This window comes from Sphaerodactylus townsendi, linkage group LG08 (assembly GCF_021028975.2).
Source record: "Sphaerodactylus townsendi isolate TG3544 linkage group LG08, MPM_Stown_v2.3, whole genome shotgun sequence".
NCBI classification, from domain to species: domain Eukaryota; kingdom Metazoa; phylum Chordata; class Lepidosauria; order Squamata; family Sphaerodactylidae; genus Sphaerodactylus; species Sphaerodactylus townsendi.
Genome location: NC_059432.1, coordinates 107,907,284 through 107,922,123, shown reverse-complemented (window position 1 = coordinate 107,922,123; position 14,840 = coordinate 107,907,284). Strand labels below are relative to the sequence as shown.

Here is a 14,840-nt window from a genome sequence, read left to right as displayed (position 1 = left end):
GCCATTCTCAGCCAGGGTACCGTGGTACCCTGGGGTGCCGTGAGCATGTCCCAGGGGTACTGTGACAACACTACCCCCCCCCCCTCATTTTGTGGTGTCTCCCACTGGCGCCAGCAAGGACATGGAGCTGACCCATGGGGCAGGGCCTGCCACAAGGTCAGCAGCCACCACCACCCCCAGTGCTTCCCTTCACCCTGGGAGGGGAAGGTGGGGGGTGTGGCAAGCAGGGGCAATGGGAGGGGAAGGTGGAGGGTGGCGGCAGAGGTACCGTGAGATATGAAGAGTGAGGTCAAGGGTACCCTGACCTCGAAAAGGTTGGGAAACACTGCTCTAAGTCTTCTCCTCTAACCGCTGGACTCCGCCCTCTCTCTCTCAGCCTCCTGGCTGTGGGCTCAACAGTCGCCAGCAACAGTGGAAGCAATTTCGGAAGCAGGGGTGGGATGTTGCCGCCAATTCCAATGCCTGCTTTTGTCCAGCACCGTCGTCGAATGTGCAGCCCTGTTCATCCACAGGCTGGTCAGAGTATTGGTGGGGGTCTAAAAATATAAATAATCCAAATAGCTGAGTATTGACGCTTGTGTGTTTGAGGTGGATTATTCCAGTGGGAAACACTTTTCATCCCAAACAAACCTTGGGTGTGACTGTGAATGGCAGGTGCCAAATCTAGACCAGTCCTTTGTGCCTTACGGTGCCTTGTAGTATCAGATATGCCTCTTCCTCCCCTTGCAGGGTGTAGCAGTTCTGGGGATTGCACTCATCGCCATGGGGGAAGAAATCGGGGCGGAGATGGCTCTGCGCACTTTTGGCCACCTGGTGAGTGCGGGGCTTTTTCCATTGGGGGGTTGGGGGAGGCAAGATTATTACAGCAGTTCCATCTGGCTGTGTCGTCTGACCCTTGGTAGAGAGTAGAATGCCTGTTAGTCTAGCCCTGGTCAGGCCAGGCTATCTAGCTGCTAATTCACATAAGCGGTTTGCTAGGGTTAAGTGCTGCTTCATCCACTGGTTCATACAAAACCGTAAGCCTAAGAGCCCAGGGCGAAAAGTTCCTGGGCTCTTCCCAGACCAGGTGCTCGGGAGCAGCAGCAGCAGAAGGCCATTGTTTTCACATCCTTCATGTGAGCTCCCAAAGGCATCTGGTGGGCCACTGCGAGTAGCAGAGTGCTGGACTTGATGGACTCTGGTCTGATCCAGCAGGCTCGTTCTTATGTTCTTAAGGCCATTGCTTTCACATCCTGCATGTGAGCTCCTAAAGGCATCTGGCGGGCCACTGCGAGTAGCAGAGTGCTGGACTTGATGGACTCTGGTCTGATCCAGCAGGCTCGTTCTTATGTTCCCCAGTGGCTTGTGCTTTTGGCCTGCCTTAGCCAGCGTTGAAGTCGATTCACTGGGATGGCGCTTAATGAAGAGGGCGAAGGACGCGCAGCAATATGCTTGGGATCCGGTGGAGAGAAGCCAGTGGCCAATCTGCCGAGCTGGGGTCCCTGGCACCTTTTATTAAGGGTTTGGGAAGGTGGGAGAGCGGGAGAAGGTTGCACAATACATGACTCATTGGGGCTGCGTACGTGCGGGAGGAAACGTTCCTGTTTGGCCTAATCCATACCTGGGGTTATGTGATCCTTTGTCTGGGGTATCTTGTGACCCTTGAGTCATAGGGGTCTTGTGATGGGTGTGCCTGTGCGCCCAGAAGGGAACAGATGGAGCAGGCATTCCTGTGCACTTTCTGAGACTCTGCTGGGTTTGCTGGCTCACCTCTACACAGCGTGGTATAGTGGTTAAGAGCAAAAGACTAATCTGGAGAACCAGGTTTGATTCCCCACTCCTCCACATGAGCAGCAGACACTTATCAGGTCAACCAGATTTATTTCTCTACTGCTGCATTCCTGCTGGGTGATCTTGGGCTAGTCACAGTTCTCTCAGGAGTCTCTCAGCCCCTTCTCCTCCCCACAACAGACACCTTGTGAGTTAAGTGGGGCTGAGAGAGTTTGGAGAGAACTGTGACTGGTCCAAGGTCACCCAGCAGGCTTCACGTGTACGAGCGGGGAAAGAAATCCAGTTCACCAGATAAGAATCTGCTGCGCATGTGGAGGAGTGGGGAATCGAGCCCTGTCCTCCAGGTTAGAACCTGCTGCTCTTAACTGCTACACCACACTGTAAAAAAGTTCCAAGCTGTCTTTTAAAAAGATTCAATATTCTTTCCTGTTGCCGTCCTTTGAGCTGATGGGTTCTCTTTCCTTCGCGCTGTGCTGCAACCTGTAGAAGATCTTGTTAGAAAGACAAAGGTTACATCCACAGGGGTGAAATTATGGCGGATGAGTCAAGTGAATGGGAGCGTGCAGCTTACCTCAGTCAAAGCAGTGTTATTCCACCGCCAGGCAATTGAAACCTTTCCTGTCTGTCTTCCCCAGCTGCGGTACGGGGAACCGACCCTTCGCCGAGCCGTTCCCCTGGCCTTGGCCCTCATCTCGGTCTCCAACCCTCGCTTGAATATCCTGGACACCCTCAGCAAGTTTTCCCACGACGCCGACCCAGAGGTATCCTACAACTCCATCTTCGCCATGGGCATGGTGGGCAGCGGTAAGCTCTTCCGAAATCTGGGGGGCTGTCAAGAAAGTTCCCACGTGCTCACAGAACTTCTGGCTGGTGGACCTCCAGGTTGGGAACCAAACCGGCAAACCAGCCTTGCAAGGTAGATTGGGGTGTTGTACTAGTAGCGTGTGGCCGCAACCCCGTTGAATTTAACAAGGAAGCCAATACCGCATGAGGTAATGCGGAGACGAGTTTATTAGCAGAGTGCAAAGAACAGACAAGACTTGTAAAACACAAATAAACACCTTTCTAGTTTGAGGCAAGCTGCTTAGTCTCACACAATACAGACAAGCAAGAATTGGTAAAGCTTACAGAATAGTGACTGCCCCAGCTTCCTCAGCCGTCTGCGCAGGGCTCAATGCCCCCAGTCCAGGAATAGGGCCTACCCCCCCATCCCAGAGACCATTGTGGTGGCAACTTCAAATCCTTGCAGTCTCAGAGCACACTAGAACAGTGGTGGCGAACCTATGGCACGCGTGCCAGAGGTGGCACTCAGAGCCCTCTCTGTGGGCACTCGGGCACAGAGTTCGTCATGTGGGGAGTGGAAAATCACTCCCACGCACACACACACATCTAGGCTGGCCTGGTCCACGGAGCCCGACGTGGGAAGAACTAAAGCATGATCCTTTACCTGGGAGTAAGCTTAGTTGCTGACCATGGGGCTTGCTTCTGAGTAAACTCTCCTAGGGTCATGATTCACCCCGAAGTGTTGCACAGTTGCTTCACCAAGCTTACTCCCGAGTAACGTTTGCCTCGGAGCCAACTGTTTTTTCTAAACTAGAACCTCAGTATTCAGGTTAAATTGCCGTGTTGGCACTTTGCGATAAATAAGTGGGTTTGGGGTTGCAATTGGGGCACACGGTCTCGAAAAGGTTCGCCATCACTGCACTAGAACATAAGCAGAGTACTTATTTGTCAGAAAGGTATATGTGGAATTAGACCCCAGGGACCAATCAGATCAATTTCCCTATCACGTTAATTCGCTGACTCGTGATCTTATGACTTGCAAGGCAGCCTTTCCCCAACCCCCCCCCCCCCCCCCCCGGGAGATCTGGCTGAAGCCCATCTGCATTTCCAACTGGGCGCTCGGCCAACAAAGAGAGTTACCCACAGACTGAACATACCCTCTGCACCTGGGCGGACTGTCGCTGGCGACAATTAAACCATTGTTAAACAGGATCGCTTTTCAAACAAGGAATCTTTTCACACTCTTTTCTGTGTTCCCAATCCCAAATTCCACAGCTACGCATATATTTCTAATTTTAAAGTTATTAAGTACGAGGAAGGATGAAAAACCAAACTGAAAGTGTTTGGGGAAGAATCTTGAAATGGGACATGTTGAGTCCGTACATCATGAGTGAATGCGGGATGCCCACGGGTGGTATTCTTTGTGCCCTGCAGAACAATTTCAGACCAGACACAAACGTGAGCCAAGGCTGGCTTTGAGTATTGGGATGGGGAGTGGGTACCTGGCCGAGAGATTGCAAGACAGAGCTATTCCACGAGGCCTATATTTATGTGCGTGTTTCTGTGTGTATGTCTGTGTTGACCTGCATATACAGAAAAATAGATATTCTAGACTAGAAAAACATTTAAACGAGATTTTTTCCACTTTAGCTAGACTTCCTTTCCTTCCCCTCCGTTAGATCAGTTGAACTGTGGTTTTACGTTTAGAGTATAGAGTAGGGAAATATCCAGAGATGCTCTTACTTGGTTGATTAAGCACCATTGCACATACGTTTTAGATTATATATGTTGTTGATTTTACTGTATACTGTAAATTTTATTGTCTTGTATATTATTGTAAGCCGCTCTGGGTCCACTATGGTGGGATGGAGTGGGATAAAAATTAACAGCACAATAAAATAAATATGAAATGGGGGTCAGCATGTCTTAGAATAATAGAACCATGGAGTTGGCAGAGACCCGAAGGGCCATCGAGTCCAACCCCCTGCAATGCAGGAACACACAATCAAAACACTCCTGACAGATGGCCCTCCAGCCTCTCTTTAAAATCCTCCAAAGGAGGAGACTCCACCATACTCCCAGATAGTGGATTCCACTGTCCTGGCAGTCAGGAAGTTTTTCCTGATGTTTAGGTGGAATCTCCTTTTCTTCGCCTTGAACCCATTACTCTTTTTCCTAGTCTCTGAAGCAGCAGAAAACAAGCTTGCTTCCTCACTAACATGACATCCCTTCAGATATCTAAACATGGCTATCATGTCACCCCTTAACCTTCTCTTCACCAAACTAAACAGCCCCAGCTCCCTAAGTCTCTCCTCGTGGGGCATGGATTCCAGATCTTTGACCATTTTGGCTGCCCTCCTCTGGACAGTGGTTTGCTGTGTCAAACAGGGCTACCAGCATGGGGCTAAATGGCTGTGGTTTCATGGCAGAGAAGATGAGGATTGAGTGGAAAGGCAGCGGCATTTGCTTGAAGCTGCTGTTCCAGAAGCTGACACTAGTTGCTAGCAAAGCACCAGGGCTCCTTGCTCCAATTACCTGTTGATGCCCACTCTGTTGACTTCACAGGCACCAACAATGCCCGTCTGGCCGCGATGCTAAGGCAGCTGGCGCAATACCATGCCAAGGATCCCAATAACCTCTTCATGGTGCGGTTGGCTCAGGTAACGGCTTAGCTTAAACTTTGACTCCAGCCAACGGGCAGTGGAGTTCAGATTGAGGACAACCTTGCTGTTTGAAAGCGGAGTGAGACCAAATGGAAAAAAAAGTGAGGCTGGGTCAGCAAAACTATATAGCGGGTTACAGAGAGGCTCATGAAATGCTGCAGCTGCTGGGAATAGAGCATGGTGTGTGGGCATGCGCACATTTTTGTCTGCCTTCTATGTGGTCACGAATGCTTTGCAGGGGAAGAAAAACGTGCACAACGTATGAATTTCTGGATTGTCGAAGGCTTTCACGGCCGGAATCACTAGGATGTTGTGGGTTTTCTGGGTTGTATAGCCATATTCCAGTAGTATTTTCTCCAGGTGTTTAGCCTGTATCTGTGGCTGCCAGCCACAGATACAGGCGAAACATCAGGAGAAACTTGGCATGGTTGCATCTTGGACAGATCAGTGGCCGTGAAGTCAGTGGCAACTTATAATTTGCCTCCAGTCGTCGATCTTTACTGTCTTTTTGCTTTGCAGGGTCTGACGCACCTTGGGAAAGGGACCCTCACCCTCTGCCCCTACCACAGTGACCGGCAGCTCATGAGCCAGGTGGCCGTGGCTGGCCTCTTGACTGTACTAGTATCCTTCTTGGACGTGCGTAATAGTAAGTACTGCCTGTGGAGCCTTAGCGCCCTTAATGGGCGCTTCTGCCGGAGACCTCTGGGAAATTGCTCCTTGTTACTGGATCAGAGAGTGTTTGCTTCTGCCTTTGAGGAAGGGGGCTTTGACTCTCAAAAACGTATGCCCTGGAAATCTTGTTGGTCCTCAGGGGGTCTACTGGACTCGCATGTCACTCTCCTACTCCAGACTAATCTGGCTACCAAGCTTGAAATAATATTTGAGCTTGTTGCTGTAGACTGAGTCAGGGCTGAACACAAGAGATGGCTTTTTGTCCTTTCTGTTCAACCACAATCTCTTGCTGAAGGTTCTAACTTGATCCTACATCAGGTAGGAATAACGTTGGCAAGCACAAAGAGGGGGTCAGCGGGCATTCCAAAAATGCTTTCCTACCACAGATGTAGTGAGATGAAGGCAAAGAGCTAACGCCTGGACTTCTGGGGTCCAAACTCGTTGGATCTTATGATAATGGAACTGGGGAAGGCCTCTTTCTGGGACGTAGAAGAGCTCTTTTAACTGTTGAGGCTTGGCTTGGAGATGGATGAATCTGTCCCAACGTAGGGACGTTCCTTAGACATCTGACTGTTGGTGCCTGTTCCTGCTTTACGATTTGTTCTTGGACATAGATCCTGGGGTTCCCTTTGTCCTCTTGCAGCCCTTATTGTCAGGAAGTTTTTCCTGATGTTTAGGTAGAATCTCTTTTCCTTCACCTTGGACCCGTTACTCCTGGTCCTAGTCTCTGGAGCAGCAGAAAACAAGCTTGCTCCCTCACCAACATGTCATCCCTTCAAATATCTAAACAGGGCTATCATGTCACCTCTTCACCGTCTCTTCACCAAACTAAACATCCCCAACGCCCTAAGCCTGTCCTCGTAGGGCATAGATTCCAGACCATTTACAATTTTGGTTTCCCTCCTCTGGACCTGTTCCAGCTTGTCAATATCCTTCTTGAATTGCAGTGCCCAAAACTGTACCCAATATTCCAGGTGAGGTCTAACCAGTGCAGAGCAGAGAGGTATAATTACGTCCCTTGATCGAGACACTATACGCCTAGTGCTGATGCCTTCAACGTCAGTTCATCAGGCTTTGTCCTGTTGACTTTTACTGGTCCGGCCTCCAGACCCTGAATCTTGTTATCTGTTCTCTTTTAGTAATCCTGGGGAAGTCCCACTATGTGTTGTACGGCTTAGTAGCTGCCATGCAGCCACGCATGCTAGTGACCTTTGACGAGGAGTTGCGCCCCTTGCCAGTATCCGTGAGAGTGGGTCAGGTAAGCAGGGGGGAAATTGCCTGTTTTGCTTGGAGATTCAACTGTACTTTGGACTGCTGTTTTTTCCCCCAGAGATCTGCAGTCTGCTTTATTTATTTGTTTGTTTGTTTGTTTGTTTGTTTTATATACCGCCCTACCCCCAGAGGGCTCTGGGGGTTCACAACATAATTTCCTTTTACAACCCATAAAAACAAACCCCATTAAAATTAAATTTAAAACACAGCGATAAAATTAACAAAATTAACAAAGATGACGTCACACAATAAACCCCAATTGAAACCCTCCCCGAGAGGGGGGAAGCAGAACGAAAAAGTGGGTCCCGTAGATGGCAAAGGGAACTCCGAGCCGGAGGAATAAAAGGGGTACTTCAATCAGCGACTGGACACTCCAAAGGCCCGGTGGAACAACTCAGTCTTACAGGCCCTGCGGAATTCACCAAGATCCTGCAGGGCCCGGACAGCTGGAGGGAGAGTGTTCCACCAGGCAGGGGCCAGAGCTGAAAAGGCCCTGGCCCAAGTGGAGTGACCCTGATTTGTGATGCCACTCACATGGCATATTACCATCTACACCAGGTGAAACACCTGGTCCATGCCATGGTCACCTCTGGATTGGATTACTGTAGCTCGCGTTATGCAGGGTTTGCTCTGGAAACTGCAGTTGGTAAAGAATGCAGCAGCGAGGGTCCTTACAGGATCCTTGCGGCAGAAGCACATTATGCCAGTGGTCCACCAGATTAAGTTCAGGGTTTTGATACTAACCTAATGGCAAACCTTTTCAAGACCGTGTGCCCAAATTGCAACCCCAAACCCACTTATTTATCGCAAAGTGCCAACACGGCAATCTAACCTGAATACTGAGGTCTTAGTTTAGAAAAAACAGTTGGCTCCGAGGCGAACATTACTCGGGAGTAAGCTTGGTGAAGCAACTGTGCAACACTTCGGGGTGAATCATGACCCTAGGAGAGTTTACTCAGAAGCAAGCCCCATGGTTAGCAACTAAGCTTACTCCCAGGTAAAGGATCTCGCTTTAGTTCTTCCCACGTCGTGCTCTGTGGCCCAGACCAGCCTAGATGTGTGTGTGTGTGTGGGGGGGTGATTTTCCACTCCCCACATGACGAACTCTGTGCCCGAGTGCCCACAGAGAGGGCTCTGAGTGCCACCTCTGGCACGCGTGCCATAGGTTCGCCACCACTGCCTAAATGGTCTGGGGCCAGTGTACTTATGGGGCCATCTCTTCCACTGTGTCCCCTGACGGACTTTACAATCAGCGAATGAAAATTTGCTTGTGGTCCCTGGGCCAAAGGAGCTTGGGCTTGCCTCAACCAGGGCCAGAGCTTTTTTGATCCTGGCTCCGACCTGGTGGAATGCTCTGTCGAGTGAAACCATGGCTCTTCACGGCCTTGTGACAGTCCCGCAGAGCCTGCAACACTAAGCGGTTCCAGCCGGCATATAGTTGAGGCAGCCATGTTCATATCGCCTTTTGGACCTCCTTTTCACTTCCCTCCACTTTGTTATTTTATTTCAGTGGCTGTTGTTTATTTTATTTTCACCTTATTATAGTTGAGTTGTATAATTGGTCATTGATTTAGACAGATATGGTTTCCACCCAAACCCAATTCGTTGTTAAGGGAAAGTGTATTGATGTCATTTTTAGGTAAATATGTAAACTATGTCACCATCTAGGTTTCTGTAAATAGGTGTAAAGTAGAACTGTTTTAGATATTGTATATTGGTTTATATATATCAGGGGTCTGCAACCTATGGCTCTCCAGATGTTCATGGACTACAAATCCCATCAGCCCCTGCCAGCATGGGATTTGTAGTCCATGAACATCTGGAGAGCCGCAGGTTGCAGACCCCTGATATATACAATAGGGGAGGGGTGGTATGGACAATGAATGAATGAATGAATGAATGACCCCTTCCGCACATGCAAAATAATGCGTTTTCAAGCCACTTTCACAACTGTTTGCAAGTGGATTTTGCTATTCCGCACAGCTTCAAAGAGCACTGAAAGCAGTTTGAAAGTGCATTATTCTGCATGTGCGGGATGGATGGATGGATGGATGGATGGATGGATGGATGGATGGATGGATGGATGGATGGATGGATGGATGGATGGATGGATGGATGGATGTATTTATTTATTTATTTATTTATTTATTTATTTATTTATTTATTTATTTATTTTGGACCAATTACCTACGACCGGCTCTGCCTGTTCTTGCCCTGCTCTGGGACAAAAGTCGCTCCAGAAGTGCTCTCACTTTCTGAGGGGAAAGCGAGAAGAGTAAACACGTCGGGGCAAGGAATCTTGTTCTGACTCCCCTCCTCTCTCGGCGCACCGCAGGGAGGAAGCGTGTCTGGACAAGGTGTTTTGCCCCAACATGCTTCTGCTCCTGTCATGCACCAGGGAGGAAGGGCATAGGGACAAGGTTTCTTGCCCCGACGTACACCAGCCGCCCGCGTGCGGTAGCTGCCCCGTGGGTAATCTGCCTTTGCCTCTTCAGTGGTGTTGGCCTGCTATTCAGTCTAGTAGGGACTACTGTGAATCACCCTTTCTGGCTACTAACTATCATTTGTGACCACCGTTTTAGGCGGTAGATGTGGTGGGCCAGGCTGGCAAGCCAAAGACCATCACGGGCTTTCAGACTCACACGACACCCGTTTTGCTGGCTCACGGAGAGCGGGCGGAGCTGGCCACGGAGGAGCACCTGCCCGTCACACCCATCTTGGAGGGCTTCGTTATCCTGCGCAAGAATCCCAACTACGACGTCTGAATGGGTTGCAGGGGTGGGAAGAGGGCGGGAGTGGGTGGTGGCACTGGGAGGGGACAGTTCCTCCATCCAGTTTTTGTTACAAGAAAGCGTTCACCTTAGGAAAATAAACTGACTTCGGAAAGAGCCGGACTCCTGGTTTTCTTGCAGGGAAAAGGGCTCAGATCGCACATTCTTTTGCTGGGTGCGCGGGTGGGAGGAGACAGATTGGACACTTTTTGTGCCGCAGAGCCTTACAGACGGTGTCGGTCGTCTCCAGATGGACCCAGAATCTGAACAAAACGCTTAAGAGGCTCGTGCAGCTGGCGTTGTTGACTTAGTGCAGATGCCTCTTTTTCATTCCAATGTGCGGGTATCTTTACAATTTAAGAACAAGAGTTGGTTTCTATACCCCATTTTAAGCATAAGCATAAGCATTTTATTGTCATTGTGCACGCACAACGAAATTTACAGCAGCGTTCCTCGATGCACACAATTTCAGACTCATACCCCATCCTCACTTTCCCCTTTCTCCACCCATCCCTACACAGCCCCAAACACATCAACACGAAGCCACGGAGTTTAGCATAGGCGCAGCTCTAGAGTAGAAGCTGTCTCTAAGCCTCTTTGTCCTAGTTTTGATAGACCTGTATCGTCTGCCGGATGGTCACAGTTCAAAAAAGAGAGTGTGCTGGATGAGGGCGGGTCCCTCAGAATATTTTGGGCTTTCTTTGGGCTTCAGGAATTATAGAGTTCTTCCAAGGAGGGAGAGGGCAGCCGATAATCCTCTGTGCAGTGGTGATCACACTTTGGAGCGCCTTCCTATCTGCCACTGTGCAACTGGAGAACCATACGCAGATCCAGTAGGTTGAGACACTCTCTGTATAGCACAGCGGTAAAAGGACACCAGGAGTTTTCCATTCAGTTGTTGAGTCCTTAAAAGTCTCAGATAGTACAGTCTTTGCTGGGCCTTCTTAACCACCGCGGCAGTCTGTACGCCCCAAGTCAAGTCCTCTTTAATCATAACGCCCAGAAATTTAAAACTAGCCACCCGCTCTACTTTTAATGAGGCGTAATGCAGCTTACAAATTCCTTTTCCCTTCCTCTCCCCACAACAGACATCTTGCAGACTCTTACCTGGTGAACTGGATTTGTTTCCCCACTCCTACATTCCTGCTGGGTGACCTTGGGCCAGACACAGTTCTCTCAGAGCTCTCTCAGCCCTACCTGCCTCAGAAGGGGTCTGTTGTGGGGAAAGGGAGAAGGATTTTAAGCTGCCTTGAGTCTTCTTACAGGAGAGAAAGGCGGGGTGTAAATCCAAACTCCTCCTCCTCTTCTGAAGAGGCATCGTCCCAGAACAATTCCACCTTCCTAATTTAATGTGTGCATGAGCACCTGACCCTATTTACAGTGTGGTGTAAACAGCTTTTAAATAACATGCATTTCAGCATTTGAAAGAGACTGTAGTGCTAACTCCCAAGGCAATTAAAGGCGTATGAAGAATTTAGCAACAGAAATATCTGTTTTGGCCTCGGTTTGTCCTTAGGGGAATTTTGTTATCCAGTGTAGAAAAGTATTCATCCTGCTGTCACTGATGTGTGTGTGTGCGCGTTCACCATGGGGCTGTTTTGTGTAAGCTACATTGTGTAAGCTACATTGACTAATACCGTGTTTCCCCCGAATATAAGACAGTGTCTTATATTAATGTTTGCTCCCAAAGATGCGCTATGTCTTATTTTCAGGGGATGTCTTATTTTTCTGCGTTCTGTTTGTCAGGCATGCTTCCAAACAAAAACTTTGCTACGTCTTACTTTTGGGGGATGCCTTATATTTCGCACTTCAGCAAAACCTCTACTACGTCTTATTTTCCGGGGATGTCTTATATTCGGGGAAACAGGGTAGTTCCCCTTTAAAAAATTATATAGACAACCTCATGTGGCAAGATGGAAATGTTTGGCATCTTACAGGAGTGTAACTTTTATCATTGTCTGATGCCCTTGTCCTCCTCTGTGGCTTTCTGACAGTCAAACTGTAATTTTTACATTCGTTGCTATATGTGAGAGCCAGCGTGGTATAGTGGTTAAGAGCAGGTGGATTCTAATTTGGAGAACCGGGTTTGATTCCCCACTCATCCACTTGAGTGGCAGAGGCTTATCTGGTGAACCAGATGTATTTCTGCACTCCTACATTCCTGGTGGGCGGCCTTGGGCTAGTCACAGTTCTTCAGAACTCTCTCAGCCCCACCTGCCTCACAAGGTGCCTGTTGTGGGGAGAGGAAGGGAAAGGAGCTTGTCAGCCCCCTTGAGTCTCCTTACAGGAGAGAAAGGTGGGGTATGAATCCAAAATCTTCTTTCTTCCTCTTCTAGGAGTGTGTGAGTGCCGTCAACTCATGGTGACCCTAATCAGTGTCCTCCAAAACGTCCTCTCCTAAGCACACTTGCTCAGGTCTTGCAAACTGGAAATCTCTGGCTGTCTTTATTGAGTGAATCCACCTCTTTTCATGCTGCCTTCAGCCTTTCTGAGCATCGTCTTCTCCAGCGACTCTTGTCTACTCTTAATGTGACCAAGGTAGAAGAAGAAGAAAAAGTAGTTTGGATTTCTATCCCCCCTTTCTCTCCTGCAGGAGACTCAAAGGGGCTTACAATCTCCTTGCCCTTCCCCCCCTCACAACAAACACCCTGTGAGGTAGGTGGGGCTGAGAGAGCTCCGAGAAGCTGTGACTAGCCCAAGGTCACCCAGCTGGCGTGTGTGGGAGTGTACAGGCTAATCTGAATTCCCCAGATAAGCCTCCACAGCTCAGGAGGCAGAGCTGGGAATCAAACCCGGTTCCTCCAAATTAGATACATGAGCTCTTAACCTCCTACGCCACTGCTGCTCCTCAGCCTCAGTTTAGTCATTTTAGCTTCTTGGGACAGTTCAAGCTTGATTTGATCTGGCCCCCACGTCTTTTTCGTGGTCTGCAGTGTCCCTGAAAAGAACCACATTTCAAAGGAATCTGCTTTCTTCCCCTCAGCTTTCTTCTAACCTTCACGCCCATACATAGCAATAGAGAATACTAGCATGAAGCATAGACCTTTATTAGGCATTAAAATTCAAAAGGAACTGAAACTGGGAAACATTACAATGAGAAGAGAAACATTACTTCAGAACATTCAGAACACGTGAAAGGAACGTGGCTACAGCTTCCAGTATTTCTGCCTCAGAACTATTTAGTAGCTTAATCATTTTTAGTTTGTCTGGAAGAGACAACAGATTCTGTAGGGAATGATGCAACCAAACCAGATCTGAGACTACTATGTTTAGGACTGTGAAGCAAAATATGAACAAAGGATAGAGAATACTTTATGTCTATTAAAGGTTAATGATGATGATAGAGAATACTAGTGAATTAACTTGGAGGCCAGTGACATATCCGTACACTTAAGGATCTTTTCTAGCTCTTTCAGTTGATGACGGAGCCAAGGAACAGAAAACTCTGAACATTTTCGTTTTCCTGTTTAGGGGTGGAGCATCATTTGCCTCTCTACCAGTGGTGAGATCCAAAAATTTTAGTAACAGGTTCCCTCGCCAGCCCCTCCTCAGCAAAGGGGGCAGAGGCATACCTAGGCAAACCTGAGCCCTGGGCAAAACCTGAGTTGGATGCCCCCCCCCCCCCCCATGGGCAGCCACCCCACCACAACCCCCCCATTTTTTTTTTGCATCAGGTCATTTCTAAGTCATCATCACATTATAGAAAATGCCCCAACTCACAAATCTGAACACAGCAATGGTGAAACACACAGGTTCTTTGATAGAGACTGGCGACATAAAAGGTACGAAGGCTGAGAATCCATGAATTGCAGTACCTGAAGGGATTAACCCAGTTCAGGGGGGTTACATTATTAGTTGCAATTGCTATATAGAACCTTCACATTCAAAGGCAGGATGCCTCTCGGGGAGGCGAGGGTGTGGAGATGGAAAAGCGGACCCAATTAGTGGTAAGCCTCTCGGCACACAAATGAGTGAAAGTAACCCACTCGGGAACTGGTGAGAACCTGCTGGATCCCACCTCTGCTCTCTACCTGCCCTGAGCCCTCCGGGGGAGGGCAGTATATAAATATAATCAATCAATCAATAAATCAATACCCATCCCCTCCTCTATATGTATTTTCTAAAATGCACATTCTACTGGCTGAGTCCACTTGGCCTCTCAAAGGCATTTACCTTCACAGTGACGAGGTTAGAAACGTAATTAACTGAAGCATCAGGACTTAGGATCCTGTTCTTGAGAATTTTTTCTTTTAGTGCAAGCGTAAACGCATTACAATATACCAAACTGCCCCATGCCTTACTTAGGGGCAGAGGCGGCGTGGAAACATAAGACCAGAGACGCAGGGAGCCCATGGCACTTGAAGAATATTACTGCAAATGACCTGTTAGAAGCAGGAACTCTGTTGGGAAGAGTAGGAATGAAAAAGTGCACTTGCCGCTTGTACACAGCCTGCAATTGGACGGAATGATGCATACAGGAAATGACAAAAGGGGACTGGGAACAACTACAGAAAGCAGTAGAAAGAAGAAAGGGCTTGGAATAATATTTACTATTGCATTTGCAAGCTTGCACTTGCAACTGCATCAGCAATTTGATTACAACTGCATTAGGATAGTCTTGGTGGATAGATAATTTGCAGCTTGCTGTCTTCTGGAAATCGTCTCTGTTTTTTGGTTTGAATTGGTGTTTCTTTTGGTACGGTAGCCCAGGTTTTGTTGATTTTTTTGGTAAGCATTGTAGCCAGGTTTTGTTATTGATTTTCGAGATTCCTCTGCCTTTTTGTTGTTTACCTTGGTCCCTGAAAAATTTATTTGTGGATTTCAGTGGCTTGCCTGTGTAAGTCTGACACAGTAGCTGTTGGAGTCTTCAAGAATTTCTGTTGCAGGATAGCCATTTGCTTGCAGATCC

At 48.4% G+C, this 14,840-nt stretch overlaps 1 protein-coding gene across 1 annotated transcript in view; it reads left to right on the top strand.

Moving 5' to 3' along the window:
• Nucleotides 1–10,048, top strand: part of PSMD2 (proteasome 26S subunit ubiquitin receptor, non-ATPase 2) — a 31,010-nt gene extending 20,962 nt beyond the window's left edge. The window contains exons 16-21 of the mRNA XM_048506069.1: nt 730–813; nt 2,406–2,574; nt 5,119–5,213; nt 5,736–5,862; nt 7,028–7,146; nt 9,743–10,048. Of these exons, the coding sequence (XP_048362026.1) occupies nt 730–813; nt 2,406–2,574; nt 5,119–5,213; nt 5,736–5,862; nt 7,028–7,146; nt 9,743–9,925 (777 nt within the window). The 3' untranslated portion in view covers nt 9,926–10,048. The remainder of the gene's footprint in view (nt 1–729; nt 814–2,405; nt 2,575–5,118; nt 5,214–5,735; nt 5,863–7,027; nt 7,147–9,742) is intronic.
• Nucleotides 10,049–14,840: the final 4,792 nt, after the last annotated feature.